We start from the raw sequence: 27,652 nt of genomic DNA, 5'->3' as shown, positions 1-27,652 counted from the left end.
GGGACATGTATGTGGCAAGGAGATGTGTAAGCCACAGAAGAACCTCGGAGGTCCATACTATCTCTAAGTACAGAGCAGCCAAACCCCTGCTTTCAAGGACAAGAGTGCTAGAAAAGGAACATACACCCAAGGGTGAGCCTCAAAGCTCCTGAACCTCCCCACAGCCTGTGCATCCATCAAGTCACCAAGCCCACAGGCTGTGACCCCACAGCTGCCTGTTACGCATCTGCAGGAGAAGGTCTAACCAGATGAGCAATAAGGCATTAAAGCAATTTTTCTTTTTTACTTCTTTAGTGCAAGCTATTGCTGACACTGAATAGCCTTGAATCAGTAGCAAGGTAACTTACAGAAAAATATGGCCGCCTATTTGCTTTGAAACTGGAATTTTAAGTACAGAAGGGATTTTGCCCCTTTTTATCATTAAGCTGTATAGCTCTCATCTTTCTGCTAATCAAAATGCTGTGCTGATTTAACAGTGTCACTGTGTTCTGTAAAAAGCTTAAGATAGCTCTTTTATCACCAGCTAGAACACTACTGACTTGAAATTAGTTGTATACATGTAGGGGAAAACAGACTGTCTGTCCCTCTGCCAGAACAAACAACTCATATTCATCTGACTGCATAGAGTAGGGGTAAGCAATCCTTAAGGAGGAAAAAGTTTTAGCATCTTGATAGCTGTGATAGGGCTGACTCAGCTTTTTGACATTCCCATCAAAAAAAAAAAAAAACAAACACACAAAATCTAGATAATCCCGTCAACTGAAAAGCAAACTATGTCTGCAAGTAGTAAACCTCATTCCCTTGTATGAATGCAGGTCTGCACCCCATTTTAGTCAGACTTGAAAAAGTAGTGGCTGAAATCTCAGTGAATAATTTGGGTTAGTTTGTATGTCCGCGTTTGTTTTACAAAGCATACGGTGGCACTAAGGAAAGTGACAGAAATAGCTGGGCTTGGGGACACAAGCTCTGGGAGCCGCCAGCTGCCTGTCCCTGCCACACACCTCCTCCCATGCTCCCCACCCGGCTTTTCTCTTGCAGAAACACAGCAAAGTTTATATTCTTTCTCTACCCTAATTGTTTCAGTTTTCCTAAACTTAAATAAACAACAACAACAAAAAAAATTCTATAAAAAGAAAAAATAAAACGTTGTCATAGCAACACCCGCACCCCCCCCCCCCGGCCCACCTGGACGCACTGGGAGGGCCCCTCCGGGCCCCGCGGTTCGCCCGCACGGAGGAGCTCTCCCAGCCAGGGAGGGTTATTTTCACACCGGTATTTCGGAAGCTCCCGACCCTCCCCGGGCCGCCTCCGCCCCTCACCTGCCCCAGGGCGGCTCCGCGGCGGCTGTTGAGCGATCAGGGCGGCTGAGCGGGGAGCAGGGCCCGCCTCGGCCCACGCGCCGCACGGGGAGGGCACGCAGGCCGGGCCTAGGGAAGGAACTGGGTCTGGTTTTCCCCTACACGTGAAGGGATCCGAGAGCTGCTGCTGTTGTGTCACCTCTGTCCTCCCCAGAGCTTCATAAATTGGGCCTAGGAAAGCAGCTCTGACAAGTGCTGGGATCAGGCAAAGCCCAAAGGAAAGTCCACACGGCCTATTATTTAATTTGACACCAACATATGATGTTAGTCTGTGTCTAAAATTACCGGCCGTTATTTCTGTGCCACACACATCATTCTTTATCACTCAAGATTGTCCAAGCGTCAAACAAGAGCTTGCTCAGACAGGGACACACCAGAGGCAAGAGACAGCCTTCAATATGAGTTTTTCCACACCCCCTGCCAGAAGTAGATCCGAACTTTGGCAGTACAAGAGACGTCCCTAACCCAGGGAGCACGAGGTACAAAGAGATATGAGACAGCAGAGCAAGCACAAGCTAGAGGCCAGAACAAGCATGGACCGTGTCCCTCTGAAACTCTCATTGCACCTCTGTCATCAAGCACTTCATCCCAGTTACCCCATCCTTTCTCCAAACTGCTCGACTGTGAGGCTGACACAGGCACTGGGGCCTCCCACACCTCCTGGGACCTGTACAGCGCACCCATGCCAACTGCTGCTTGTTTCATACCAGGGCACACAGAGCCCAAGATCTTGCTGGGCTTAGCGACCTGTTTTCTCAAGCATCCCCTGTCATTTTAAAAGGCTTGTCCTTTCCCCGTGCACCGCTCAGCTCACATATGTAGAGCATTCTCTGTGTCCTTACATGGCAGTTGCCATTAAATGAGATATATTCATTATCACTGCATAGCAATCTCAATACAGCGCAGAAAATTGTTACCTGCATGCAGCCATGGGACAGATAATAATAAATGTATTCTAAATACAGGTGCCATTTTCCTTGCAGGAAACTTATTTCTGCTTTCTAGCAATAGGCTAATGACCCAGAAACTTCAGCAAAGACAGCAAGCACACCCAATCACCAACCTTGAAGGGTTTGGCAGGACAGAAGAGTTTCATAGCAGAAGCCCAGTCCATTTAAGGTTCACTGGTGAAATATTTTAAATGAAGTTTTAGCCAGTCCTCTGCAGGAATCAGCAACATCAAGGTGTTATGCATAGATAACACAACTTTCTGCCCCATTTTGGGGCTAACCTACATATAGGTAAATCCTGACATTACTAATTTCATTCCTGCTCAATATTCTGAAGTTCTGTGTATCTCTCATCATCTAATGGTTTCCAACCTCACAGTAATGAGTTTACATTTATTTAGGATATATGGAGATGTTTAAAAATTAACTTACTATTTTGTTGACTTTTCAAATAGGATAATTGCATTAAAATAACTACCTCCTACTTATTCCAGTTATAAAAATAATTTTCTTTTTTGAATCTCCAAAGAAAATAAGAAAGGTCATCCAGAAGAGAGCAGTAGCTTATTTTGCATCTTGCTTCTCAGACTCAGTATAATTGTATTAGAAATCTCAAATACCCAGGTGTCTGCATTAGAGTTGATCTAAATATGAATACAAACATTCTTGTTAAACTGAAAAAATAGAGATACACTTACCCTTTCCAAACAGGGGGTCTGCACTGGGCTAACATCACATAGCAGTGGCCAAGGCCTTCTATTAATACCACTTACTGCAGATCCAGGTGAGATCACTTGAAGTAGGGAGCAAAGGTAATTTGCTGCCACTTAGCAGCCTCCTGATCTCAGCAGCAATTGGGGCTGAATAGCATAGAAGAGTGAAAGTTACTCTAATGTGCACAGGCTGTGATTATTCCTGAGGTTCTGCCATCTGCAAAGAAATCCTCCTTTCCCCTTCAGGGCTTCTTTCCTTTCTGTTCAGCTCGAGGGGAGCCGCCAAGGCCGAAGGAGCTGACCTTGAGCCTTGCCCTCATATTTTTTACAGTGGTAAATGAACAGGCCAACATTTAGCAACAACGCTAATTTATCGTCTCCTTTGGCAATGTAACACTTTGGTGCATTCCAGAAAACTCCACTGTGTCTTATACCTGTACCATCCGTTTTCTTGTCACGGACTTGCGTGGCGGCTGCGAAGGATTTGGCTGTACCCTGGCTGTTGGTGTCAGCAGCTGTCATGCAGCAAAAGCTACCTTTGGCTCTTTTATTACAAGTCCTATGCATGTCTCACGACAGCTGAGGGAGACAGTTTAAGATCTGTGGTGTGCTCTTTGCTTGCACGCATAGAAATATATCTTATTGTTCTGCACCACCAAGTGGCCAGATTGAGCAGATATTGCAAGGCACCTTTTGATCCAGGCTTACTACATTAACCCAGGCGGGTTTGGTTATGTTATGGAAGTTCATGCTGGCTCAAACTGGCAACTAGGAAAATAAATTTGAATATAAAGCCTCGTTCATGGGCCACATGGATAGGTACTTACTAGGAGTCAGGAACCCAGCTTGGTGCTTTAGGCCTTCATGTACTTCAATGGGAGCCAGGCTTTTAACCTGCCTAAACATCTCGATCGGTCCTTTGGTTTCTGAGTGTTTAGGTCCCTAAATATTTTTCAGTGCCCAGCCCTGTAACCAGATTCAGACAGCATAATTTCACCTGCGTCCCTGCATCTGGAAATTCATAGATCCCTATTGCATGTGTCACTTTGGTTCTGTGAATTGAGCGTCAGAGGCCATCAAAGGAAACTCTCTGACTTGGGCTCATTTGGGTTTGGACATAGGCCATCCACATAGAGCCTTAATCATAGAATCATAGAACCATAGAATGGTTTGGGTTGGAAGGGACCTTAAAGATCATCTAGTTCCAACCCCCTGCCACAGGCAGGGACACCTTTCCACTAGACCAAGTTATGCCTGTGTTTCTTTTGAAAATTGAATTTTTTAAGTCAAGTCCCTCGTAAGCCCCGAGGTCACAGTAACAAGAGTCGATCCTGACCTGTGTGTGCTCGCTGATGGCTGAGGAACTGAGAAGTAAAATTGGGACAGAGGCACTCAAAAGGCTTGGATGGGTTTTACGTGTGTGCCTCGCCATTCCTGATGTAATGCACAGCAGTACGGGAGAAATCTAGCAGGGGTAAAAGCAGATGTTGAAAAACTAAACGTGAATGCTGGGAATGTAAGTGTGCTTCTGATTATTTAAATCAGCACAAATTAAGAGGGAAGAATAAAGAGGAAAGGCATTGTCTGGAGTGCAGCGATGCCTGGAGACCTCTGCCATGATCAGAGCGACATTGTGCTGAGCATGCTGCCAAGAATTAGCAAAAGATTGCATCAGGAGGACTCACACACCAAATAAGTACTCAGTCAAATGTGATCATCCACATTTTACAGCTGATGCTGAGAAGCAGAGAAAGATGAAACGACTTGTCTGAGGATTTATTCCAGGTTTGCCCAGGGCTCTGTGCGCATCTTCACCTCTGAAAGCAGTGCCACGCTGGGAGAAAAAAGCGTTGGCTACCACCAAGGAGTGGGAGGTCGCACAGTGGATGTCGTGTTGTGCTGCTGGTGGGATGGATCCTTGTTTCGCTGGTCCATGGCCTGCAGTAGGGATGGCAAAGCACGCTGCAGGTGTCTCTGTATCGACTGGTTGCGTTTGATCCATGGCAGTGCTCCCGCAGTGGCAGGCAGCGGCAAGGTGATGCTCGGGGTTAAGGATTTGCCAGCTTTAATCTTTGAAATGACAGCAGTTGGGGGGCGATATATCTATAGGATCCTAAACTATAAATGACCACTTGCAAATGTCCTTTGACTCCAAAAAAGACAAGGCTTTAGTGCTTGACAGTTGATCTAAATTTAGATTGAAAGTCCTTCTTTCTGATGAGGTGGCCACAGGAGACCACCACTGCTCGCATGCACTGCTAGGGACCAGCTATTGCCATTGCCATGGGAGCTGGAAGCTTTGTAGATCATCTCCAGTAGACCAAAGGTACAGAATAACATGACAGATTCATTCAGTTTTTCCCTCAATTTTGTGCCATATGGTTATTTCCCTTTTGCATCTCAGGACACAGTGAAGGTCTTTCCTCAAAACCATCACCAGTTCAAGCAGGCAAAGCTGGATGCTTTGCTCACCTTCTCTGCTTCATCCACAGGATCCATATGTCATTCCTGGGATTAAACCCTGGCACCATTTGGAGTCAATGAGAGTCTTGCCAATGATTTTCAGGGCAATGAGGATTTCATCCTTTGTTCATCCTGTGCCGGCTGGGCTAACGATGTTCAATTAGAAACTGCTCTTTGTTCTAGTGCAGTCGAGAGGATTTTTGCCAATGATTTGAATGAGCATTGGATAAAGCTTATGGCTAAACCCAGTCCTTATGCAGAAATCTGTGGATCCTACTGAATTGCTTTTCTCCCAGTGAAATTAATGGGAGCTGTATGAGAACATCTAAGGGAAGATTTAGTTCCTGTTTGTAACAATATGTTACCCCCTGATACTGGGCCTGCTTTGAAATGTTTATTGTTAAATCCCTGTATTTTTGGTTATATCTCATTAAGAACATAATACAGCCTTGGAAAGTACATTCTGAAAGGGTATTACAACAGGATTGGGATTACTGTTTGTGAGACATTTTAACTAGGGGGAAATTTCGAATTCAATTTACAGTAATGTCAAAGCACAATTAATATATAGGCAATGATAAGGGGAACATGCAGAAGTACACATTGATAGCACTACATCAACAAATAAACTTTTGGTGCTAGTAATTAGGTACACAAGATTATTATATGTTTAATTGACTGAAGTGACAATTTGGAATTACATCTAGTCACATTTAATTGGATTTGGAATCTCTGGAGGAAAGGAAACAGAGAGCAGTGTGGAGAGGCAGCCATAAAAGCAAACTGATTTTCTGAAGTCTGTCAAGACTCTGCATTAATATCCATTGCACAATAGTTTTTTAATATCCTTCAGTCTAGAAAGAGGAATGCAATGATTGTCACAGACAGTGGGAGTACTAAAGCATACTCAATTAAGTAGCAAGATAGCTGATTACTTTTAGTCTGGGGTATTTTTTAAGATATAGTTTAATCAAAGGTGAACTGTGTCTGAGTTTGCCATAGACCAGTGATATTCTCAGACTGCCAAGCTGAAGGGTGTTATACATGTTGTTGCTGTCCTAGAAGAAATGTACTTACATATAAGATATTTTACCCACAAATACTTAAAGGCAAAAAAAAAGAAAAGTCAGACTGAAATATTGTAGAGCAGTCATTAAATATTTGCTCGGAGTAAAATATGGAACAGGTATTAAAAGAAAATGTGGGATTATTTGCTTGCAGATAGTTTAGCTAGCTAAAAAATGTTTACTAATGCTTGTCTTAAAGTTGGACAAAGACTGAGAGTTCACAGAATCACAGAATCACAGAATCAACCAGGTTGGAAGAGACCTCTGGGATCATCGAGTCCAACCGTTGCCCTGACACCACCATGTCAACTAGACCATGGCACTAAGTGCCATGTCCAGTCTTTTCTTAAACACCTCCAGAGATGGTGACTCCACCACCTCCCTGGGCAGCCCCTTCCAATGGCTAATAACCCTTTCTGAAAAGAAATTCTTCCTAATGTCCAACCTGAACCTCCCCTGGCGAAGCTTGAGGCTGTGTCCTCTTGTCCTATCGCTAGTTGCCCGGGAGAAGAGGCCAACTCCCACTTCACTACAACCTCCCTTCAGGTAGGTGTAGACTGCAATAAGGTCACCTCGGAGCCTCCTCTTCTCCAGGCTAAACACCACCAGCTCCCTCAGCTGTTCCTCGTTGGTCAGACCCTCCAGACCCTTCACCAGCTTGGTCGCCCTCCTCTGGACTCGCTCCAACACCTCAACATCTTTCTTGAAGTGCGGGGCCCAGAACTGAACACAGTACTCAAGATGCGGCCTCACCAGTGCCGAGTAGAGAGGGACGATCACTTCCCTAGACCAGCTGGCTACACTATTCCTAATAGAGGCCAGGATGCCATTGGCCTTCTTGGCCACCTGGGCACACTGCTGGCTCATGTTTAGCCGGCTGTCGACCAGCACCCCCAGGTCTCTTTCCACCGGGCTGCTTTCTAACCACTCTTCCCCCAGCCTGTAGAGCTGCATGGGGTTGTTGTGGCCGAAGTGTAAGACCCGGCACTTGTTCTTGTTGAACCTCATGCCATTGGTCTCGGCCCATCTATCTAACCTGTCCAGATCCCTCTCTAGGGCCTTCCTACCCTCCAGTAGATCAACACTCCCACCCAGCTTGGTGTCATCTGCAAATTTACTGAGGGTGCACTCAATCCCTACGTCTAGATCATCTATAAAGATATTGAACAGCACCGGCCCCAGAGCCCTGGGGAACACCGCCAGTGACCGGCCGCCAGTTGGACTTTGCCCCATTCACCACCACTCTCTGGGCTCGGCCATCCAGCCAGTTTTTAACCCATTTAAGAGTCCACCCATCCAAGCCCCGGGCAGCCAGTTTGTCTAGGAGGATGCTGTGGGAGACAGTGTCGAATGCCTTACTGAAGTCTAGATAGACTACATCCACAGCCCTGCCCTCATCTACTAAGTGGGTCACTTGGTCATATGTGTAATCTTTTGATACAAACCTCATGTTACGGTCTTTTAATATTACCTCCTTTAAATATTGCTGTATACATCCTTCTCTCCCTGTACACTCATTTATTCTGCTTTTGTCACCAGGAGTACCATGATTGCTGACTATATATACTGGCTGACAGGAGGCACTGAGGAGCATACAAGCAAGCTCATCAAACTGTATTGGCAGGTAAAAATTGATAGCCCAATGAGGAAGGAGGTGCCTATCTCACTATTAAGACCACAATGAAGGATTACTGCTTAAAGACTGCCGACAAAGGTAGCTCTTGGGCATATCAATCAACAGGACACTATATAGTACCACCATATTTATAATGAAGTAGATTTTCTTGGACTAATTTTAAGGGCAAAATTCAAGGTTGTTAACCCTTGGCTCATACTTCAATTTTATGGACTGCTATAAAATTTAATTCTGGATACTGTATAGTCCCCTAAGCTATTTTTTGTGAAGTCTTCCTACCTTAGTGACACTTTCCTTTTGCAATTTGCATGATACTAATCGTCTGACACATTTCCAAACTCTTCAACTGGAAGAGGAGGAAAAAATGACTGTAGCGAATGGTCTCAGAGAGACCTAAAGTGCTCTGTGAAGGATGGCTAGGCAAGACCCCAGTCTACAAAGATCACTTATGTGGGGAGTAGACCATTGACTTCAATGAGACTCATCTCTTGAGTGATACTTATTTGAGATGGCTGTTCAGCCACATCAGCACAAATTTAAGTTTCAGGCTACCCTCTTCTGCTCTGAGGAGAGCTCTCACACGAACTTGGAGGTGAATGGATGCTAGATCCTTTGCTGGGAGAGGCTTATTGCTGCAGGAGCTTATCACTGTCCGTGGTGTTCCAGCCTTCACCCCCCTGGTTTCAACGTGACCAAAATACATTTCAGAGGGACTGCAGCATTTGGCCCTCAGGTGGTGGAAGACTCGTCTCCCTCCCAGAGTGGACCGGACCCTCAGGTCCTCTTTGGCCATACAAGGAATTTGATGATACTAGGAACAATATATGTCCCTTGCGATAAAATTTCAGAGTCTGATTCTCATCCTATTTATTTTGGGTTTATTCTGTGAGAACATCTGTGACATCTGTACTTTATGTGAAGTGGTGCAAAATATGTCTGACATAAACCAGAGTAATGAAGATCAGAATCTGGTCTTTTATCTTCACTCACATGGTAAATTCTTCCTTTTAAAACTATTCTTAGTTGCATTCTTATTGGTCAAATGGAAAAAAATCTCAGTCCTGGGAGCTGCTGAATTCCAGTACTGCTGTGAGTGCAAAGTGCATCTCATTCAGAGAATTACCCACTGGGCTAGTGTTTGCAGTGCCTGTGAACTTTTTCATATGCTTTCCAGCAGAGAATTTCTTCTGTACAGAACAGTTTGATATTTTTTCCCCACTGGGTCAGACTTATTTAAAATCTTGAGTTCACAAACAAGTTTTATGAAGGGGTCATTTCTTCGAATGGAATGTCTTTTTTTTGTCTCTTAACACTGGTATCCATTGACTTCCCTTCTTGATGTCATGGACATGAAGCTTCAAAGAATAAACCTTTAAAGGAGAAGCTGTCATAACTGTCCTCTCCCCCAGGGGTTCAGACTGTCCTACCTATGTAACAGGGCCAAAAAAGTGGCATGAAGGACAAGATTCATCATGGTGCCTCCTCGCAGAAGCTAAGCCAGGAGCTGTGGTTGGGCTAAGGTGGGAATGAACCAGAACAGAAGTGGGGCTACTGAATTGCTTCCAGACATTACAATCATCTTCTAGATAGCAAGGGCCAAAGGATTTTGGCAGTGGTCGGAGTCTGGTTCATCTCTTCTTCACTCAAGAGCTCACAGTTCATTTCTCTTCCTGACAGACAGTTCATGCGTGGGCCTCCCTGGACCCCTGTAGTACCAAGAGGCATCACCATGCTGTTTATGCCCCATTCCCACTCCTTCTGTGCCACCAGGAGACCTGCATGGTTAAACAGGGAACTGCTGGGCAAACTCAAGTGGAAGAAGAGGGTGTACAGATCATGGAAGGAGGGGCTGGCCACTTGGGAGGAATATAAGTCTGTTGTCAGAGGATGTAGGGAGGCAACTAGGAAAGCTAAGGCCTCCTTGGAATTAAACCTTGCAAGAGAGGTCAAGGACAACAGAAAGGGCTTCTTCAAATACATTGCAGGTAAAGCCAACACTAGAGGCAATGTAGGCCCACTGATGAATGAGGTGGGGGCCCTGGAGACAGAGGATAAAAAGAAGGCGGAGTTACTGAATGCCTTCTTTGCCTCTGTCTATACTGCTGGAGGCTGTCCTGAGGAGCCCCGGACCCCTGAGGCCCCAGAAGAAGTCAGGATAGAGGAGGGATCTGTCTTGGTAGATGAGGGCTGGGTCAGGGACCAATTAAGCAACCTGGATGTCCATAAATCCATGGGCCCTGATGGGATGCACCCGCGGGTGCTGAGGGAGCTGGCGGAAGTCATTGCTAGGCCACTCTCCATCATCTTTGGTTAAGTCGTGGGCAACGGGAGAGGTGCCTGAGGACTGGAGGAAAGCGAATGTCACTCCAGTCTTCAAAAAGGGCAAGAAGGAGGACCCGGGTAACTATAGACCGGTCAGCCTCACCTCCATCCCCAGAAAGGTGATGGAACAACTTGTTCTTGGTGCTGTCTCTAGGCACATCAAGGATAGGGGGATCATTAGGGGCACTCAGCATGGCTTCATCAAGGGGAAGTCATGCTTAACCAACTTGATAGCCTTTTATGAGGACGTAACCCGGTGGACAGATGATGGTAAAGCTGTGGATGTGGTCTATCTTGATTTCAGTAAAGCGTTTGACACAGTCTCCCACAGCATCCTCGCAGCTAAACTGAGGAAGTGTGGTCTGGATGATCGGGTAGTGAGGTGGATTGTGAACTGGCTGAAGGAAAGAAGCCAGAGAGTGGTGGTCAGCAGGACAGAGTCCAGTTGGAGGTCTGTGTCTAGCGGAGTCCCGCAAGGGTCGGTACTGGGACCAGTACTATTCAATATATTCATTAATGACTTGGATGAGGGAATAGAGTGCACTGTCAGCAAGTTCGCTGATGACACAAAACTGGGAGGAGTGGCTGACACAACGGAAGGCTGCGCAGCCATTCAGAGAGACCTGGACAGGCTGGAGAGTTGGGCGGGGAGAAATTTAATGAAATATAACAAGGGCAAGTGTAGAGTCCTGCATCTGGTCAAGAACAACCCCATGTACCAGTACAAGCTGGGGGCAGACCTGTTGGAGACCAGCGTAGGGGAAATGGACCTGGGGGTCCTAGTGGACAACAGGATGACCATGAGCCAGCAGTGTGCCCTTGTGGCCAAGAAGGCCAATGGCATCCTGGGGTGTATTAGAAGGGGTGTGGTCAGCAGGTCAAGAGAGGTTCTCCTCCCCCTCTACTCTGCCCTGGTGAGGCGGCATCTGGAGTATTGTGTCCAGTTCTGGGCCCCTCAGTTCAAGAAGGACAGGGAACTGCTAGAGAGAGTCCAGCGCAGAGCCACGAAGATGATTAAGGGAGTGGAACATCTCCCTTATGAGGAGAGGCTGAGGGAGCTGGGTCTCTTTAGCTTGGAGAAGAGGAGACTGAGGGGTGACCCCATTAATGTTTATAAATATGTAAAGGGCAAGTGTCATGAGCATGGAGCCAGGCTCTTCTCAGTGACATCCCTTGACAGGACAAGCGGCAATGGGTGCAAGCTGGAACACAGGAGGTTCCACATAAATATGAGGAAAAACTTCTTTACGGTGAGGGTGACCAAACACTGGAACAGGCTGCCCAGAGAGGTCGTGGAGTCTCCTTCTCTGGAGATATTCAAAACCCGCCTGGACGCGTTCCGGTGTGATATGGTCTAGGCAATCCTGCTCCGGCAGGGGGATTGGACTAGATGATCTTTCAAGGTCCCTTCCAATCCCTAACGTTCTGTGATTCTGTGATTCTGTGATTTCTCCTGAACCTGAGTTGCTGTCATCTTTATCTGCAGAAGCTTTGAAATGTCAGTAGAGATCTAACCATTTGTTTGATCCCCCACCATGCTTGATTTTCACTGGGAGACAGAGATTGCTCTGCAGTTTTGTGCCTTTTGTGCGTACGCCTTAGCGTGGGCTAGGCTGAGGATTCGATGGTATCTATATGCTGACACACACGCAGCAGAGGCAGCTGGGTGCCCAGTACCGCTCCCACTCAAGTTAATAGCTAGCACTTAAGAAACGCTGTTCATGAAGATATATCCCCAGCACCAGTAACCACGTCTTCCTTCCCGAGCCGATGAGTTCTGTGCACTCAGCATCAGGGGTGACTTCAGTGTCGTCAGCGCACACAGCAACAATTACGCAGTATGATGTAGCATGTGACACTGCCCTGGGACTTTCTACCACACAGAGACCAAGCAGAGGTAACATAATCTTCTTTATTAATATTCTCTCTATTTCACAGTATAAAGCTGAAAATAACTTGTCACGACTATACACGCTCATGTGCCTTTGTAACCAAAGCAACAGCTATTGATGCACGCTTTTCTTCCTAACTACTCCTCTGCCCCAGAACTCGCTAGCATTGGCTCACAACTGTGAGCAAAATTTTCTGAGGAGGAAGCGAATAGACGGTGAACAGGATGGTTTGTTTTTTACTTTTGTGAAGAAAGGTTTTTAGATTAGATATGTCACTCTTTGCTTTGATCAGTGGGTCATGTATATAATCTTCTGGTGTGTCATTGACTACTTTTGTTTCTTCTTGTCATGATTCTTTTAACTGCTGGAAAAGGCTTTTCCTCTTCATAGCCTCTCTTCTACCTCTTTCATGGCTTCAAAACGTTTCACAGACCACTCGAATCCTTCAGCTGACATCTTTACTGCAAAAAATTCAGGCTTTTAATTCACATCTGCAAAGCTCTTTATTATTTATCTGACTTCTAAATCACTGTTTTTTCTCTCCTGATCTATTCCTCATGCTCAGAGCTGTCTTTAACTTGTATCTCCTTTGGTTTTATTTTCCTGGTTTTGGTTTTATACTTTTCTTTGAACTTCTTCTATCCCTGGCATCAACTGCCAGGAGTCCTCTTTTTTCAAAACTCCTCTTAACACATCCTCAAATCGCTCCCCTCCTCATTATTAACTTTTACGTATTTCTTCTTCTTCAGCAGTGATCTCTTCCATGTGACTCTGTACCTCCTTCAGGCACACTGCAAGGTTTGTACTGTCAGATTTTTAAGTCCAGATGGGCTCATATCGATGAATTATCTGACTTACCGCAAAAAAAAACAACAAAATTGCACCCTTACCTTCCTGCAGTGGTGCCAAAAGAGGAAAGCAGAGGCTGGTTTTGAGACAGTTACCCAATCTCCATTTAAACAGTTTAATAATAGAATACTTACCATAACCCGTCTAATAGATGATTTGTTGCATGATTGTCCCCTGTTTCTCCCCCTGTTTACAAACTGGGATCGATCTTGTGCAGTCCAAACTTCCAGCAATTTATATTATGCATTCATCTCTGAAAGCTTAAAGATCCTTTAGTACTTGTTACCTTCTCCCTGTATATGTACCTATGGATCATATTCAAGGCAACTTTAAATATTCTTTTTGATTAGCTTTTTGATTAGCTTTCTTTGATTATCCCCTTTAAAGTAAATCATCTATTTCTGGATCTTCTGTACCGTGATATGTAATATCTAATGCCTTGTGTTGGTTTTGAATATTAATACCCACCTTCCATTCCACTCTGAGATAAAGGTATAAGGCTGATGAGAGGTGAAAAAGTAATTTGCAATGGATAATATTATTCAGTAAGTTGGGCGTTTTTCTCTGTTCAAATATATTATTCCATGGATTGAAAATATACCTTCCAAGTTAACATATAAGAAAATGAATGGGCTTTTTTTCATAACCCACTAAAGAATATGCACTGGATGATTTGTGTATTGGCTGTTAGATTAAAAACAGGCAAGTTAAATAGAGTTCATCACAGCAAATAATAATGGGAAAGTTATTAAATGTATTATGGTAGATACCCCTAGAGTGGTAACAGCAAGACACAGTTTAAACTTACTTATTACTATATTCAGCTTAAGCTCCCCAGCATTTATTGTCAGCAATACAATTTCTTAGCTGGTAATAGCAAAACAAACAATAGACTTGAGATACTTCATCCCATAGAAAGAATCCCTCTCCAAACTGTATAGTTTTACTCACACTTTTGTAAACTATTTCCACTGGCTAAAAACCATGCAATATACTCTGGATGTTTCATTCCATGAGTAAAAATATATCAGGCCCATACTACCATGTCAAAAATGCCTAATGTCAAACAAGAACTTTGCAAATATCTTGAAAGTCGCAGCCTGATTTCACCAATGTCTGGCACAGACATCTTAGTATAAAGTGCCTTTGTTACCTAATTTATAAACATCTCAGGCTTAACTCATTAGCACACAACAAATTTAATTGCTTTTATTATTCCATTGTGAAAACCACGTGGCCTATTTTATGCTGAAGGTTCAGCTCTAGCACCTAAGCATGCACTTATACCCAAAGTCAATCCCATCCAGCCAAAGTCTTCCACAAAGTGCCATTGCAACGGCAACGCATACGTTGCAGAAACTAACGGAACGCCGGGAAGGCATTTCAAAGCTTGTAGGTTCATATCTGTATGCTTCCATAACCACCTGTGCTAAAAGCCTTAATTCCATAATGTAGCCAATGTGTATTTGCTACAGCTCAAATGGAGACCTTTAATTTGCATTGGAGCAAACTGGGCTCTTAGCTTTAGTTCCAGTTCAACCCCAGTGTTTTGGGTAAGATTGCAGCCATCACAGAGCTGCTCTTAGCACATTGAAAATACTGGCTCCGTGATTGCTGCACATGAAGCTCACTAACTTGTGTTTCTGAGAATATTTCTGTCAGCTAAACTCAGCGTCACAGAGAAAGCTTCCAGTAGCACATGCATTGGCTGACATGGAAGTTTGGATATTCAGACATTAGTTTTGCTCTCTCATTGCTGTAGTAAACATCAGGTGCTTCCATTTCAAAAATCTGGGCTGTTGCAAGCACAGAGCAATACACACATCACACAATAAAGCAAATGATAACCCAGCCCTGCGAGGCGGCTGAACACCTACAGTGCAGTGATGAACACTGTCAACTCCTTTAGAGCTCAGCTTTATCTCACACCTTGCGGGGTGGCGATCCAAGGCAAGGAAGTTAAAAGGAAAAAACTCTTGGTAGCCAAAACCTCCTCTGCAGTCTCAGCCGGCGACGAGGCTCATCACCAGTCCTGCGTGCTCACGCTTGACCCGTGTCCTGCTATGGAGCATGAGGTTTCCAAGCTGGCAACAGCAGGGATGTTTTGAAATCCTTCTAATGAAATGACTGATAGGAGCTGACAGGCAAGCTCTCTGGGCAGCCTGGCCATCATATCACTGAGAAAATGTATTTCTCATTAATTCTTGAAGCTATTTTAGCAGATCATGCTGTGCTACACTTCACTGCAGAAAAGTCCCTTCTTTAATCAAATCTAGGGGAAAAACCCATTGAGGTCAATGACTGTTGTGTGTACAGGCAGAAGGAAGTGCCTAATATGCATAAGTCCATATTGTCTCAGAGGTCTGTGGAGCTTGTTGCTGCTTTAAGAATTAATTTTGAATTTTCTCCTGTCAGAAAAGAGATGACATTTCTCTTATCTCTCTTCATAAAAACCAGTAGGTAATCCTCTCTCTTCTGTATCTATGGCCATTTTGAAGGACAACACTTGCCTTGAAGCACTGAGCTTTTCATTTTCTGGTGGAAAATCAGTATGTAACGATTTTCCTCATCCTGCACATTAGAAGAACAAAAAGATTTTGGCCCATAAGCAGGAAGATCAGTTCGTTCTTAAGACCCTGCACTGGTATCCAGATGATCTCAGTGCAGCTTCTGACCAGTTCATGCGTTTCCTACATTCTCATTGCATCATGGCTGAAGCAACTTGTTAAAATTATTAACATTTTTTCAGGGCAGAATAGGCCTCTTCCTATGTGTGCCTTTTTCAGGGATTCAGACCAGTCTGTCTTTGGAATACACTATTTGTAAGACGTAGCTCTCATCTGTAAAAATCAGCTACATTCTGCTCGCAGATACACCAGTAAAAATATGGAGTAGTTGAAAACTGGATTGAGAAGGCAAATAACATAACAGAGAGTTTCTCTCATGTTGGTACCGATTGGGGAGCTTTTTGTTGCTGTTGTTATTGCTGATATTTCCATTCCAGAAACAATTCTGCATGTACAAAACCAAGGAATTTAACATTTTTCTTGTATTTTTTTTTCTTTAATAATATCTACCTCCACATATTTTCTACCTACTTCTGTTTTTCTAGTACCAGATCATTCATGGTAGAATAACTGTTGCTTGAATCATATTTACATGTTAAGAGAAGTTATTAGTTTAAATGTCACAATTATTAAAACAGATGGATTAATTGTCTCTAATTTCAGGAAAGATGGATTTATTTAATACTAGTTGAGTATAATAGGCAACACATACCTTGCTGTATTTGGTAGCTGTTGAAATCCCAATGTGAAACAAAATAGCAACCCAATTAGGGTTTTAACTGTTAACAGAGGCCCATAAATCATGCCTTAAAGATGCTTAACAGGAACAACCTGGCCAGCAAAGCTCCAGACCATTTAAAAAACCTACAGGGCAGCTCAAAAGTAATATACATACTTCCCAAGTAGAATTTTCAATTCATTCTGGCTTTTACTGGGTTGCAAATCAGAGCTTTAAGATTTACAAAGGAAACCTGAGAAATCAGCATAGAAAACCAGCCATTTTGTGCTGTTCTCGGGCCCTTATTGTTCCCTTGAGTTGCAAAGGTCCTTAAGAAGTTACACATCCATTATCCTCTTCCCTTTTTTGTATACATCTTTCTTGGGGAGATAAAGCTACAGGCAGGAGTTTGTGCTGGTCCCAGGATCATTACTGGTTATGTGGCTTTCTATCTGTACATCTGCTCTTGAAGAACTACAGAAGACATCACACAACAAGAGATAAAGTCACTTTTCAGAAACATCTCTATATACAGTCAACTTGTCTTCTACTAAATTAGCAGCCATTCAGCCACATATAAAGTAGTTTGCTATTGCAATGACTCAGGCATGATTTTTCGCTGCCCCTTTGAACAGTGCTGTCCATTTTACAGGCTAATCACATCAGTCACCATCTCTGGCTGTCTGATTCATCTCTTCGCATTTAAGTCAAGTTCCCAAAAGATGTTGAGCTCAGTACTAGGAAGGACTGACATCTCTTTCAGTTAGTTTCTGCATTTTAGTTTCCTTTTTATTTTCCGTTATTTTCTCTTTTTTGGGCTAACAGCCCTGAAAAGCCCCTACAGCAAGTATCCCCCATTTCTCCCAGGAATATTTACTTGCCAGGGTCACTCCCTGTCTCTCAAGCATTTGCCTGAATCACCAGATGGATGCAGCATCCAGGTGTTGGCCAGTGGCTCTGACTACATTCATGTAAAGCACTCAGCGATGCTCAACCTTTAGCTCTGCCTGTTGAGCTAGGATGTCTCTCTGAGCCCAGGCTACCAAAGCAGTTCAGCTGAGCACAGTTTGTAATCCTCTTTCATGAAAAAAAACCCCGCTGTTTAAACTGTGACCCATTCCTGACATAGCAGGAGCCATGCAGAGCTGACCCAACACCTGCTGAGGACTTTTGATGGCAAAAAGCTTCTGCCAGCACTGGAAGGGCAGTCCTGCTGGTCAGGGCAGTCACAGCGAATTGCCTTATTGGAACTACGGTATTTCTCACCACAAAAACTCTCTTATCCTTAAAGGGCAATATCAACAGAACTGGCTCAAATCTGTGGTTTTGGCCAATAGCTTCATGTAGAGGATAATTGGCCCATTTATGGGGGCAGTTCTTTGATGTTTGCACCCACTACCTCACTACCCCATTGCAGATTTATCTTTGTCTCTGTTACCATGCCAAGGAAGCGTGTCTGCACCACAGCTAGCTGGGGTGGCTGAGAGCCTGCCAGCGCAGCATGTCAGTCCTGCTGATATCCAAGGGAGATCGGCTCGCTCCGCTGGACCGGCTCTGCTCACACCGCAGAGTCTCGGGGGGTCACAAGGCTCCAGCTGGGGCAGGGGTAGGTGGCCCAGGCCAGGAGCCACCTCTGCAGGGAAGCCTGGAGCTAGAGCTCCCACCTGGTACAGATACGCACGGTAGATACCAACGGCAACAAACTGTAATCTGAGCAGTAACAGGGGCTCACCTTGTCAACGCTCTGGATCAGCCTTGCAGAGCAAATATAGCCTTTGCATTGGTCTCAGAGTTGCTCCACCATAGCAAAGAAACACTGACATCCGTCACATTTACCCCTGTGCAGAGGTGAAAGGGTAAGATCCTCAGTCGGTAGCAAGTGATACAAGAGCTGAGGACTGCCACGGCACTATCCATGCACGTGAGATTGTGAGACTGGAGGACGGGCTTGTGGGCAGAGACCTTCCCCAGACTAGAACTGCATTTCCACGTCTCTGCTCAGTCCCTGCTTCCCCACCCGCCAGCATCACAGACAGGGAGTTTCAAGAGCAGCCTCCAGCCTTTTCCATACGCTATGTATTCCAGGGCTTTTCTTTAATGAATAGAGATCTCTTTGGAAGGATATAAACCATGGATTTCTTTTCTCCCAAAACATAAAGAGATACTTACTGAAGTATCAAACAGATCTCGAAGCCTTAGGTAACCCATCTGCAATACCTCTGCCTTTCAGAAGGCAGCAGAATACATGGATCTGTTGCTGTGGCGCTCTGCAAATCCGCTTTCAAAATATACTGCATACAAAATAACTCGTGGAGACTTAAATACGTTAATAACTTAAGAACCTAAATAAGCTGATATTTGATGTGACCTACATTAACGGGGAGGCATTACATGGCAGATAAGCAGAAAGTTCTCATCTATTGTATAATACGTGATTTATTCATACCATAAACATATTGAGAAAAGGATATGCTCTGGCATTCTGTCTACTTATTTTTCCTGCAGAAAAAAAAAAATTTAAATGATGTAAGAAGATCATGCTGGTGAGAAGATATTCATATCACAACAGCAACAGACTTAGTGGCAAGGCTGCCAGATACTTCTTTATGGTTGGAAAGATATAGAGAAAAGCGCGTAAGTTGCACCGCAGTGCACCCGTAATTCTAACTACCAGCCTAAGACTGGAAGCAGTTCATAGAAGAGGCTAATGGCTTTACCCTGACTGATATCATTGCATTAATAAAAATCATCAATAAAAGCATCAATTCCTGCTGTACTGTAAATGAGACATTGGCTGAGTGTGCACTGCAGCTGCAAGATAAGGCACTAGAAAGATATCTAAATTTTTGGCTAATTCTAGATGTCAAGATAATTGGATTTTCCAAATTAAACCTTTCTGTAGTTAAAGAGGATTAAGGTTAGGGACTGTAGCAGGGAAAGCTACTGTTACTGTTATGAAGAATTTGCTGCTACAGTGCCATTTTTCTTCTTCTATATCTGCTCTAAGCAGGCAAAATGGCAAGAGCTTCATAAAAATATTGAAGTAGTTATAATATTTGCCTTCAAAAGTTGGCATGGGAAAGCTTTGTTTCTTGTGCATCTACCTATTCATTTCATGAGCTCTTAACAGAATTTTAGCGGATGTAGAAGGGACAATATAAGATTGTTTAGGCTAAAGTTTAAGTTTTATTAAAAGGTCTGTGAAATGTAACATTACTAGATATGGTAGAATGTAAGGATATTGCAGAGCCAAGATGCTCAGAGAAGAGGAGTATGTGGTGTTGGGTCATATATGTTTAAACCCTTGATCAAACAAAGGTTGTTGTTTAGGAATGTCTTTTGGCTTTTTAATTGTCATGATAGCAATGTACTTCCCTCAAACTTGTGAACACTTGTGTTTCATGAAAGAGTTAATTGCTATTTTAATAGAAGTTCTGACAATATAAATGATCCTTGAGACACTTTGTCTCCAGATGGTTTCTCTGCAGACATTCTCTGATTCCCCACACTTCCAAAACAGGGGTATAAACCCCCTGACATAGCAGAGCGTGAATCAATCCCATAAGTACAAAAAGATATCTTCCCTATCATCAGATTACTCTGCAGCCTCTTTTTGAGTTCTTGCATCTTCCCTGAAGCAATAGATTTTGTCCCCTGCTGAGGTAAACCACCACATTCAGTGGACTTATGTCAATTGTAGTTCTTACATTACTGTATATTGCTAGAGGAGCTCTTATGATTTCAGTCACAGTAAGGACTTCACTTTTTCTAACTCTGCTGGAATTGAAGACTTGAGTGTAGCACCACGTGATGAGATATCGCTGCAGAGCTCACTTGCAAGATATGCAAAAAAAATCATCTTTCTTTATCATCTTTATCAGTTAACTGCTACCCACATACGCATGAAAGCACCTGACGCTTCTTCCACTCTGAGGCCAGAACAGCCACATTCTCCCTAATGTGTCTGAGAGGACTTCGTAGAGAGGACCCTTCAGATGGAAAGACACTAAAACACATGCAAATATTAAAACCCAGCTGTCCTGTCCCCTCTGCAAGGACTCTCTTGAAAGTCCATTGGAGCCCTTGCAATCCTCTCCACAGTGTGACTGTATCTTGAGTAGCTGCACAGCACACAGCATGACAGATGATGTCCTGTAGGCATCCCTGTTTCCTGGACTTGTTGCCAGATATTCATCCACGGATATGGACTGCAGTGCATAAAGGCTTAAGCAGAAAAATCCTTAGGGATTTCATCGTATAAAGTTTTCTCCTCCGAAGTTTTTATGGGCTGAAGTTTTATATCCTTAAAGACTTTACCCCATAAAAATCCAAGAGGATAATAAAACAAATAGCATCTATGTCCAGGGTCAGTAGCTTGGGGAAAAAAAATGCTCTTGGGTAATAATAATACTTTCAGTAGCAGTATTGACCAGAAACTATGGATCTATTCTTTTCCCCGTTGGCTGACATATTACCGTTATTGCCCTCCAAGCTAGTCACTATTTGCACGCTGTGCAGAGTAACCACGGGTACATGGCAATACAGAGATATTATGGGCATGACTTCAAACTGTTCTTGAGGATGGTAATGCCAAAAGTGAACTTTGCAGGCAGAAAGTTCATCTTGCTGCCTCACTCCACATGTATTTTAAATTTGAAGTGTATGGATACACCCAAAAACACATTCCCATGCTCATATTAATCCAGATGAGGAAATAGCTGCCAAGCTCTAGAAAATCAGCAGAATACCCGATGTCTCACACAAAATAAGGCTGACCTAATTCTGTGCCTATATTTACACATGAAATTCAGTAAAACTCAAACAAGTTGGCCTCTGCTTTTTAAAAAGTGTACCTTGGAAACCTAGATCAGCACCATTGTTTTGCTACTGATCCTCTAAGGACCCTGAATGACAAGATAATTAAAGTCCATAGAAATATGAAATCCTAAAATCACTTTTCTATAAATCAGTGCAGACTGCTAAGTATTCCCGCAGGGAGGAACGGGCACAGGTCCATTCATGGGCCCCTGAGCTCTTGGCAGGGGGACACACTTGCTATTTTCTGGTCTAGTACTTCCAGATCTGTGGCATTAACCATGGATAACACGGCTGTGCCTGTGGAAAGCTGGAACTCCTTCTCACGGAGGGGGATGTTATTACTGCCCCAGGTGGTCATGATACTATTACACACATTTGAAGCTTGTTAATTTTCCAGGCTAAATACTGCCCACTCCAGATTGCTTCCATTCCAGTAAATGCAGGATAATGGGCTGACTAAATATAGTAATCTAAAATGTAAACAAATCCCCAGTGATAACCCTCTACATCCAGACAGAGTATTCAGTGTAAGAGCACTCAGGGTGCATGTATGGCAGCCTATGCTCAAAACGAAATTTGCTCAAAACAAAAATTGCTCAAAACAATTATAGCATTTCTATGGTATTTCTGCACACCTCAACCCAATGAACATGACGGAAATAAACTGGCATAAGACAATATCAGAGGACCTGTTGTCTAAAGCTATTAAAAAGAAGGACATAGATACTTAACTAATTGGCACCCTCAGCCTTCCATTCTGCGTTGGTGGGAGCAGTTGTAAGCTAAACAAACGACTCATGGAGGCACGCTATGTCTTGGATAATTTTACATATGTGGAGGACAGACTTGAGAACAAAAGTGATGATGTGTCAATAAAACACCAAGCTAGTCCCATACCGATGCTTTCTGTGAATCACTTCAGTGTATAAGGTGATCTGGGAGATTCATTCACCCTGTTAAAAAAATATATATCTTTTCCTCTCGTGCTTTTCTGACCATCTCTATTAACCTTGTGTTAGTACTGCCACTGTTAACCATGTTTACGCTTTTGCCAAGATACAGTAATGCAGCTTTGCAGTTCCCCCAGTTCCCAGAAAGGACTGCCCACGTCAGGAACACAAAACCTTCGTTAGAAACAGATGCAGCTGAAGCAGTGCTGAATGTGGTCTTACCCAAACCCCAACCCAGGAGGAACTGCAGCTGCATCTCCCTTGCACTGATCTATAAGAGTACCGAACAAGGCTGTTTCCAGGCTGGTAGCTCCTCCTGGCAGTTCCAGCACCAGTTCATTGGGGTCCACCAAGTGTGAAATCCACCTCTCTGCATAAGACCAGCACAATGCATCATTTGAGTCATTTTTATGGGATGACAAAGTTCATAAGCTTCATGTTGCCCTCTGCACAGGAGTGAATTTTACTCTTAATGCAAATGGTGTTTAAATGCAATATTTTAAGACTAATATTCCGTATAGATTCAGTGTCTGATTCAGGCCAACCCAAGGGGTAATATGAATGCTTAGTATTGTTTAACTAGCTCCCAAGGACTGAATAAAACCCTCAGATGAAAGATGTGACCTTCAGAGAGCATGGAATCACTTTTTCTTTTCATCTAAAAGATAATTTATCTAATACTTTTCTCCTCATTGAAGACATAGGCTCGCTACACTGAAAAATGTTTACAAATGTTCTTTCTCCATTAAATTGATTTTCTGAGTATAGATAGGCACTATTTTCTGGAACTAATTTAAATTCACCTCTAATTAATATTCAAGACCAAAATATGTTATCTTTGCATGACTGTGCAATTATTAAAGGGAAAATATAATCTGTGAAAGTAATTATTTCTCTTTTTTTTTTTAACTAGCCGTTAACCAACATGAAATGTATTATTTCTTTGCCTTTTTTAGGCTATGATTGAAAATGCCATCACTACAGAAGCAACTTTTTCGGTTATGTACACACCATTTGAGACAGGAGTCAAGGCTGGCAAAATAAACAAGATAAAGGACACGTTCGCTAGAAAACACCCTGATTACCTGGAGCACGTCTATACAGGTAACAGCAGATTTCACATGCTCTTAAGCACTGTATACTGTTTGTGTGTGAGGCTGGCAAAAAGAGTTTTAGAGAGTCTGGAGCATGAGCCTTTATGTTTCTACGCTTCTGAGGGGGGGGAATCAACTTCTGAGATTTGCTCTATGATTGTACACGATTTAGGCAATCAAATCAGTACTGAGGAGAAGCACAGACTTTACACTGCAAACCCCCATAAAGATTATTTTTATCCATGAAGCCTCATGTTTCAGTTGTTGAATTTCATTATTGCAACTAATCTTTTGTTCAATGGTAGATTTGCAGTGTATTGTGGTGACAGTGAGACCCAGGTTTATTCCCACCTCCGTGGATTTCCATTGGTCACCAATGGTCATCCCTGCAGCAGGGCCTTTGCTTTCCAAAAATATCCTCCCTTCTACGAGCACCAATGGACTGACTGCCACCTCTGAGAGCATCTCAGCTGAGGGGATGGGAATAGATAGCCAGGTTTCCTTTAGCCTGTTGAGGACAAGTAGGATCCAGAGTGAACAAGGGCTTTGCAGAGACCATTGTCATCTCCTGGCAGAGTGAACTCAAATAGCATCTCCTGGGGTAAACAAACACTGAAATTCTGGTGAGCACAGCCTTATGTCAAGAGGAATGGGCATGACATTTTGGCAAAAGAGAGGCAGGGGGATAAAAGGCATTTCTTACTGTCATTAACCTGGTGACCTGGAACATAGCTGACCCTGATAACGCCTGGCTTTGAGTTGGTGATTGAGAACTGCAAAGGGAAAAGCACACTTCTCAAGTCAAATTCTAGAAAGCCTCTATCTTTGTCTCACAAAATAGATGTGTAGCTCAGCCCTCACTGTGGCTTCCAGCAGGGTGGTCTGAAAGGCTGAGCTGCTGCCCGCTCCCTGCCAGAGTTACACCCTGGTCAGGGATGATGGCTTAGTCCTTGTAGCACCACTGAGCCCCAGCACCCAGCAGATAAATAAGGCTTCCAAAAGGACACACATTGTGTCTTTGGGGAGGAAAAGAAAATCTATATTTGAAAAACACAAATAGGTATTAGGAAACCAAGTGTTTACCACAAAACTGAGCAAATATTTAACACAAGTAAACATGTTTTGTTCATTTTTGTTTTGCTTTAGGAAACCAGCATAAAACTAGATGGAGTTTTGCAAATTGCAGACCACCCATGTACTGGGTTTCTGGCAGTAGCTTTGGGCTTGTTGGAAGAGGGAAAATGAGGACTTACCTATCACAGAGGTTGTAAAATCCCTGTCTACTATTTTCTTGCTGATGTGACTTTGCAGAGAATTTCCAAGGACAAAAGTATTGGCGTTAAAAGGAGCATAAAATAAAACTCCCTGGATCTGATTTTAAAAGAGATAAATTCATATTTCACATAATCCCCTCAATTTACGGCAAGGGTGCGACTTCCAGGAACACATAAGCAGCAAAAGTGTGCAAGTGTTGAACTGAAACTCAGTTTGTGTTCATAAATCACTGAATAACTCTGAAAGTGTCACCAGTCATTTTCTTACTCCTCCCAATAAGGAAAAGGAAGAAGGGAAAAAAAGGGATAAAAGATCACAGTCCTATAGTACTTTAGTCAATTATACAACAGATTGAATAGTGCCAGTTCTGCCCTCAAATATGTTTGCTTACAAAAATCTATTGGTTAAAAGACTTAATTCAATTTTACACAAGTTTCTCTGAGTGCAGGTTCTGGGATAACTGAAGTTTCCAGGAATTAAATGGAATAGACAGCCAAGAAAAAACAACATGGGTATCAGGGGTTTGACAGTGCAGTGATGTGAGAGCTCTCACACAGGCGGGACCTCTCCTGACCTCCCTCCTTTCTGTCCTGGAAAATCTGTCAGACAGAGTGGACGCGGCTCCTTTCCCTGGACTTGATGCTGAGATAACTCACAACAATGTTAGGTGAAGTCAGACTAGTAGGGGTTTCTCAACTTGCCTATTCAGCACTGACATAAAATCACACTGCCTACTAAACAAAACGCCACAAGCAACAAGTTCAGCTCGTTGTTGGTGTGGTACCACTGAGCATTCGACCTGCGGCTCTGTATCTCACATAGGTGAAATTAAAAATATGAGCTAAGCCCCATTTTAACAGTGCGTATGAAATATCAGATGTCTCATAAAAATGTTATTTTAAATAACCTTCCTATTCTGTAATAATCATCCATCCAATTTTAGTCCAAGTTCTGCTAGAGTGTAAGGACTGAATTGATTTCAAAGTTTTCCTTATTTCCAAGGAAAAGGAGCAGACACACATTTAAATCCAAGTATACAATGCAGTTTGTTGCAAAATCGAGAATCTGTCAGAAGCAGAACATGCTGCAAGGGAAATATCAGGTCCACTCGCTTTGATTTATATAGGGGTAAGTCCGGAGAGCTCTGACTGGGGTTCTCCATTTGTCACTGTGACCGCACAGCCTGGCATCTTAAAAGCAGAGCTCACTGAAAACAGAGCGCTCCTTTGTGAAAAGTGACACTGACATTCAATCTAGGTTTATTTTTTGCAGGGGAAGGGGAGGGAGGAAGGGACTGGTCTGGTTCCCTAAGCAAAAGTGGTTTATACAATTGCTCTGAGCATCTGTCCTCACTGAGGTCAGGGCAGACCGACTCAGCTGATACACAGGTTTTTTTGGCAGTGACAGTCAGAAACTCTGGACAAGCCACAGCACAGGCTGTCACATGCCAGCTGGGTGGATCAGAAAGGACATGCAGGAAGCCTGGGATTATGGTGGTGGTGAGAGTAAAAGCACGAATCTGTAGGAAATCAAACCTCATAAATTCAGGGAAGAACAAGGCAGCTTTTTTTGCAGTTAAAAGATCAGGATGTTATGTTACTGAAGTGTTGAGTTATTAATGCTTTAGATTATCAGCATGAAAAGTGTATAAATGGGAAGAACACGTTTTATTTTATGCATCAGCAAATTTCAAGCTGTTGATGAAAAAGGTTGCAAAGTCTGGAATTTCAAAACCCAGTTATAGCTGGATGGGTTGGTTTGGTCACCTGTATTTTGGCAAGTTTTCTGCATTACATTTCACTCCTCCTTTTCTCCCTCCAAGAAAAGTAACTCTTACAACTGAAAAGATATGTGACAGTGGAAATTATTTCCGTTTCCCTATTCCAGATCCTCATGGAATTCACATCTTGCCGCAGACAGCTGAGTTGCCATTCCTGCCTCCCCAGCAGTACTTGCTGACCCTGGGTTTCAGGAGCAAACACATTGGAAAAATCTTGGAAAGGTGGTCAAATACAAAGCTGCCAGTCTTTTCAGGTATGCTAACTTGCTTAATAGCCGTGATAGCTCAAGGGTGATCTCCATGATCCTTGCTAAATGAGGGGGGTCAGGGGATTTCTCAGGACCCCTTTCTCTGTGCCAGCAACCCTGACTGTCCACACAGCTCTCCCCATCCTCCTCTCTCCTATTCCAGTTTACCCATCATCTTGCTAGATCCTCTATGGAAAACGCAGATGAATAAAAACAGTATATGGTTTTGTGATTTCCTTTCCTAGACCGGAAAGCACCTTTCTGTCCTCTCACAGCAGAAGAAACAAAGGCATATTGGGATAACACTGGGAAAAGGATCGTGCCAGTAATGGATTTTATAAGAAGCACAAAATTAACTGTAAGTATAAAATTCAGTTTCTGGTGTGTAGCATGTGTGGCAGCAGGAGCCGGTACATGTGTGAATGACATGTGCTTTTTGGTGGGTAATTTGTTCTGCACATGTTCCTTCTGTGTCCAGAAATGCTCAGCGAATTGCATTAGGAACAGAGTTCAGTTGGGTTTTAGCTACTGAACCCAGTAGCTAAAGAAGTAGCCCTAATTATTTAACAGTGTACCCAGTTTATTTAAAATTACTTTGCATGCAATTTTCTTAAATCTTTATGGTCTATTATATTATATCTCTACTTCACATAACCACCAAAACTACTCGCTATATTCAATACCCCTAGTATACTACACATATCACCAGGTTCTCCATCAAGAGTTAATAATTGCTATTTGAAGCATTTCTAGTGATTTAGGTCCTGATCCCTCTGTAGTGAAGTATGTGAAATATAACCTTCAAATCTGTTACAACCGTATTGAAGGTATATTAGTTAATTCCACCCCATACTTTCTGCAATAATGTACACAGCTTTTTAGCACCATGGCTTTTGATTAGCACAAAAGGTCAAAAATCAAATTTGCATGTAGACTAGACTGTTTTAATGCA

The 27,652-nt window shown here is 43.2% G+C and overlaps 1 protein-coding gene across 1 annotated transcript in view; it reads left to right on the top strand.

The window, feature by feature from the left end:
* The window catches only part of SPATA16 (spermatogenesis associated 16), an 83,212-nt gene that overhangs the window by 31,097 nt on the left and 24,463 nt on the right, over positions 1–27,652 (top strand). Inside the window, exons 5-8 of the mRNA XM_068406489.1 lie at positions 8,091–8,175; positions 23,260–23,407; positions 26,560–26,706; positions 26,946–27,058. Of these exons, the coding sequence (XP_068262590.1) occupies positions 8,091–8,175; positions 23,260–23,407; positions 26,560–26,706; positions 26,946–27,058 (493 nt within the window). The remainder of the gene's footprint in view (positions 1–8,090; positions 8,176–23,259; positions 23,408–26,559; positions 26,707–26,945; positions 27,059–27,652) is intronic.

The sequence above is a fragment of the Nyctibius grandis genome, chromosome 8, assembly GCF_013368605.1.
Source record: "Nyctibius grandis isolate bNycGra1 chromosome 8, bNycGra1.pri, whole genome shotgun sequence".
Lineage (NCBI taxonomy): Eukaryota > Metazoa > Chordata > Aves > Nyctibiiformes > Nyctibiidae > Nyctibius > Nyctibius grandis.
Note: the sequence above shows the minus strand (reverse complement) of the source record. Positions and strands in the feature narration are given on the sequence as shown.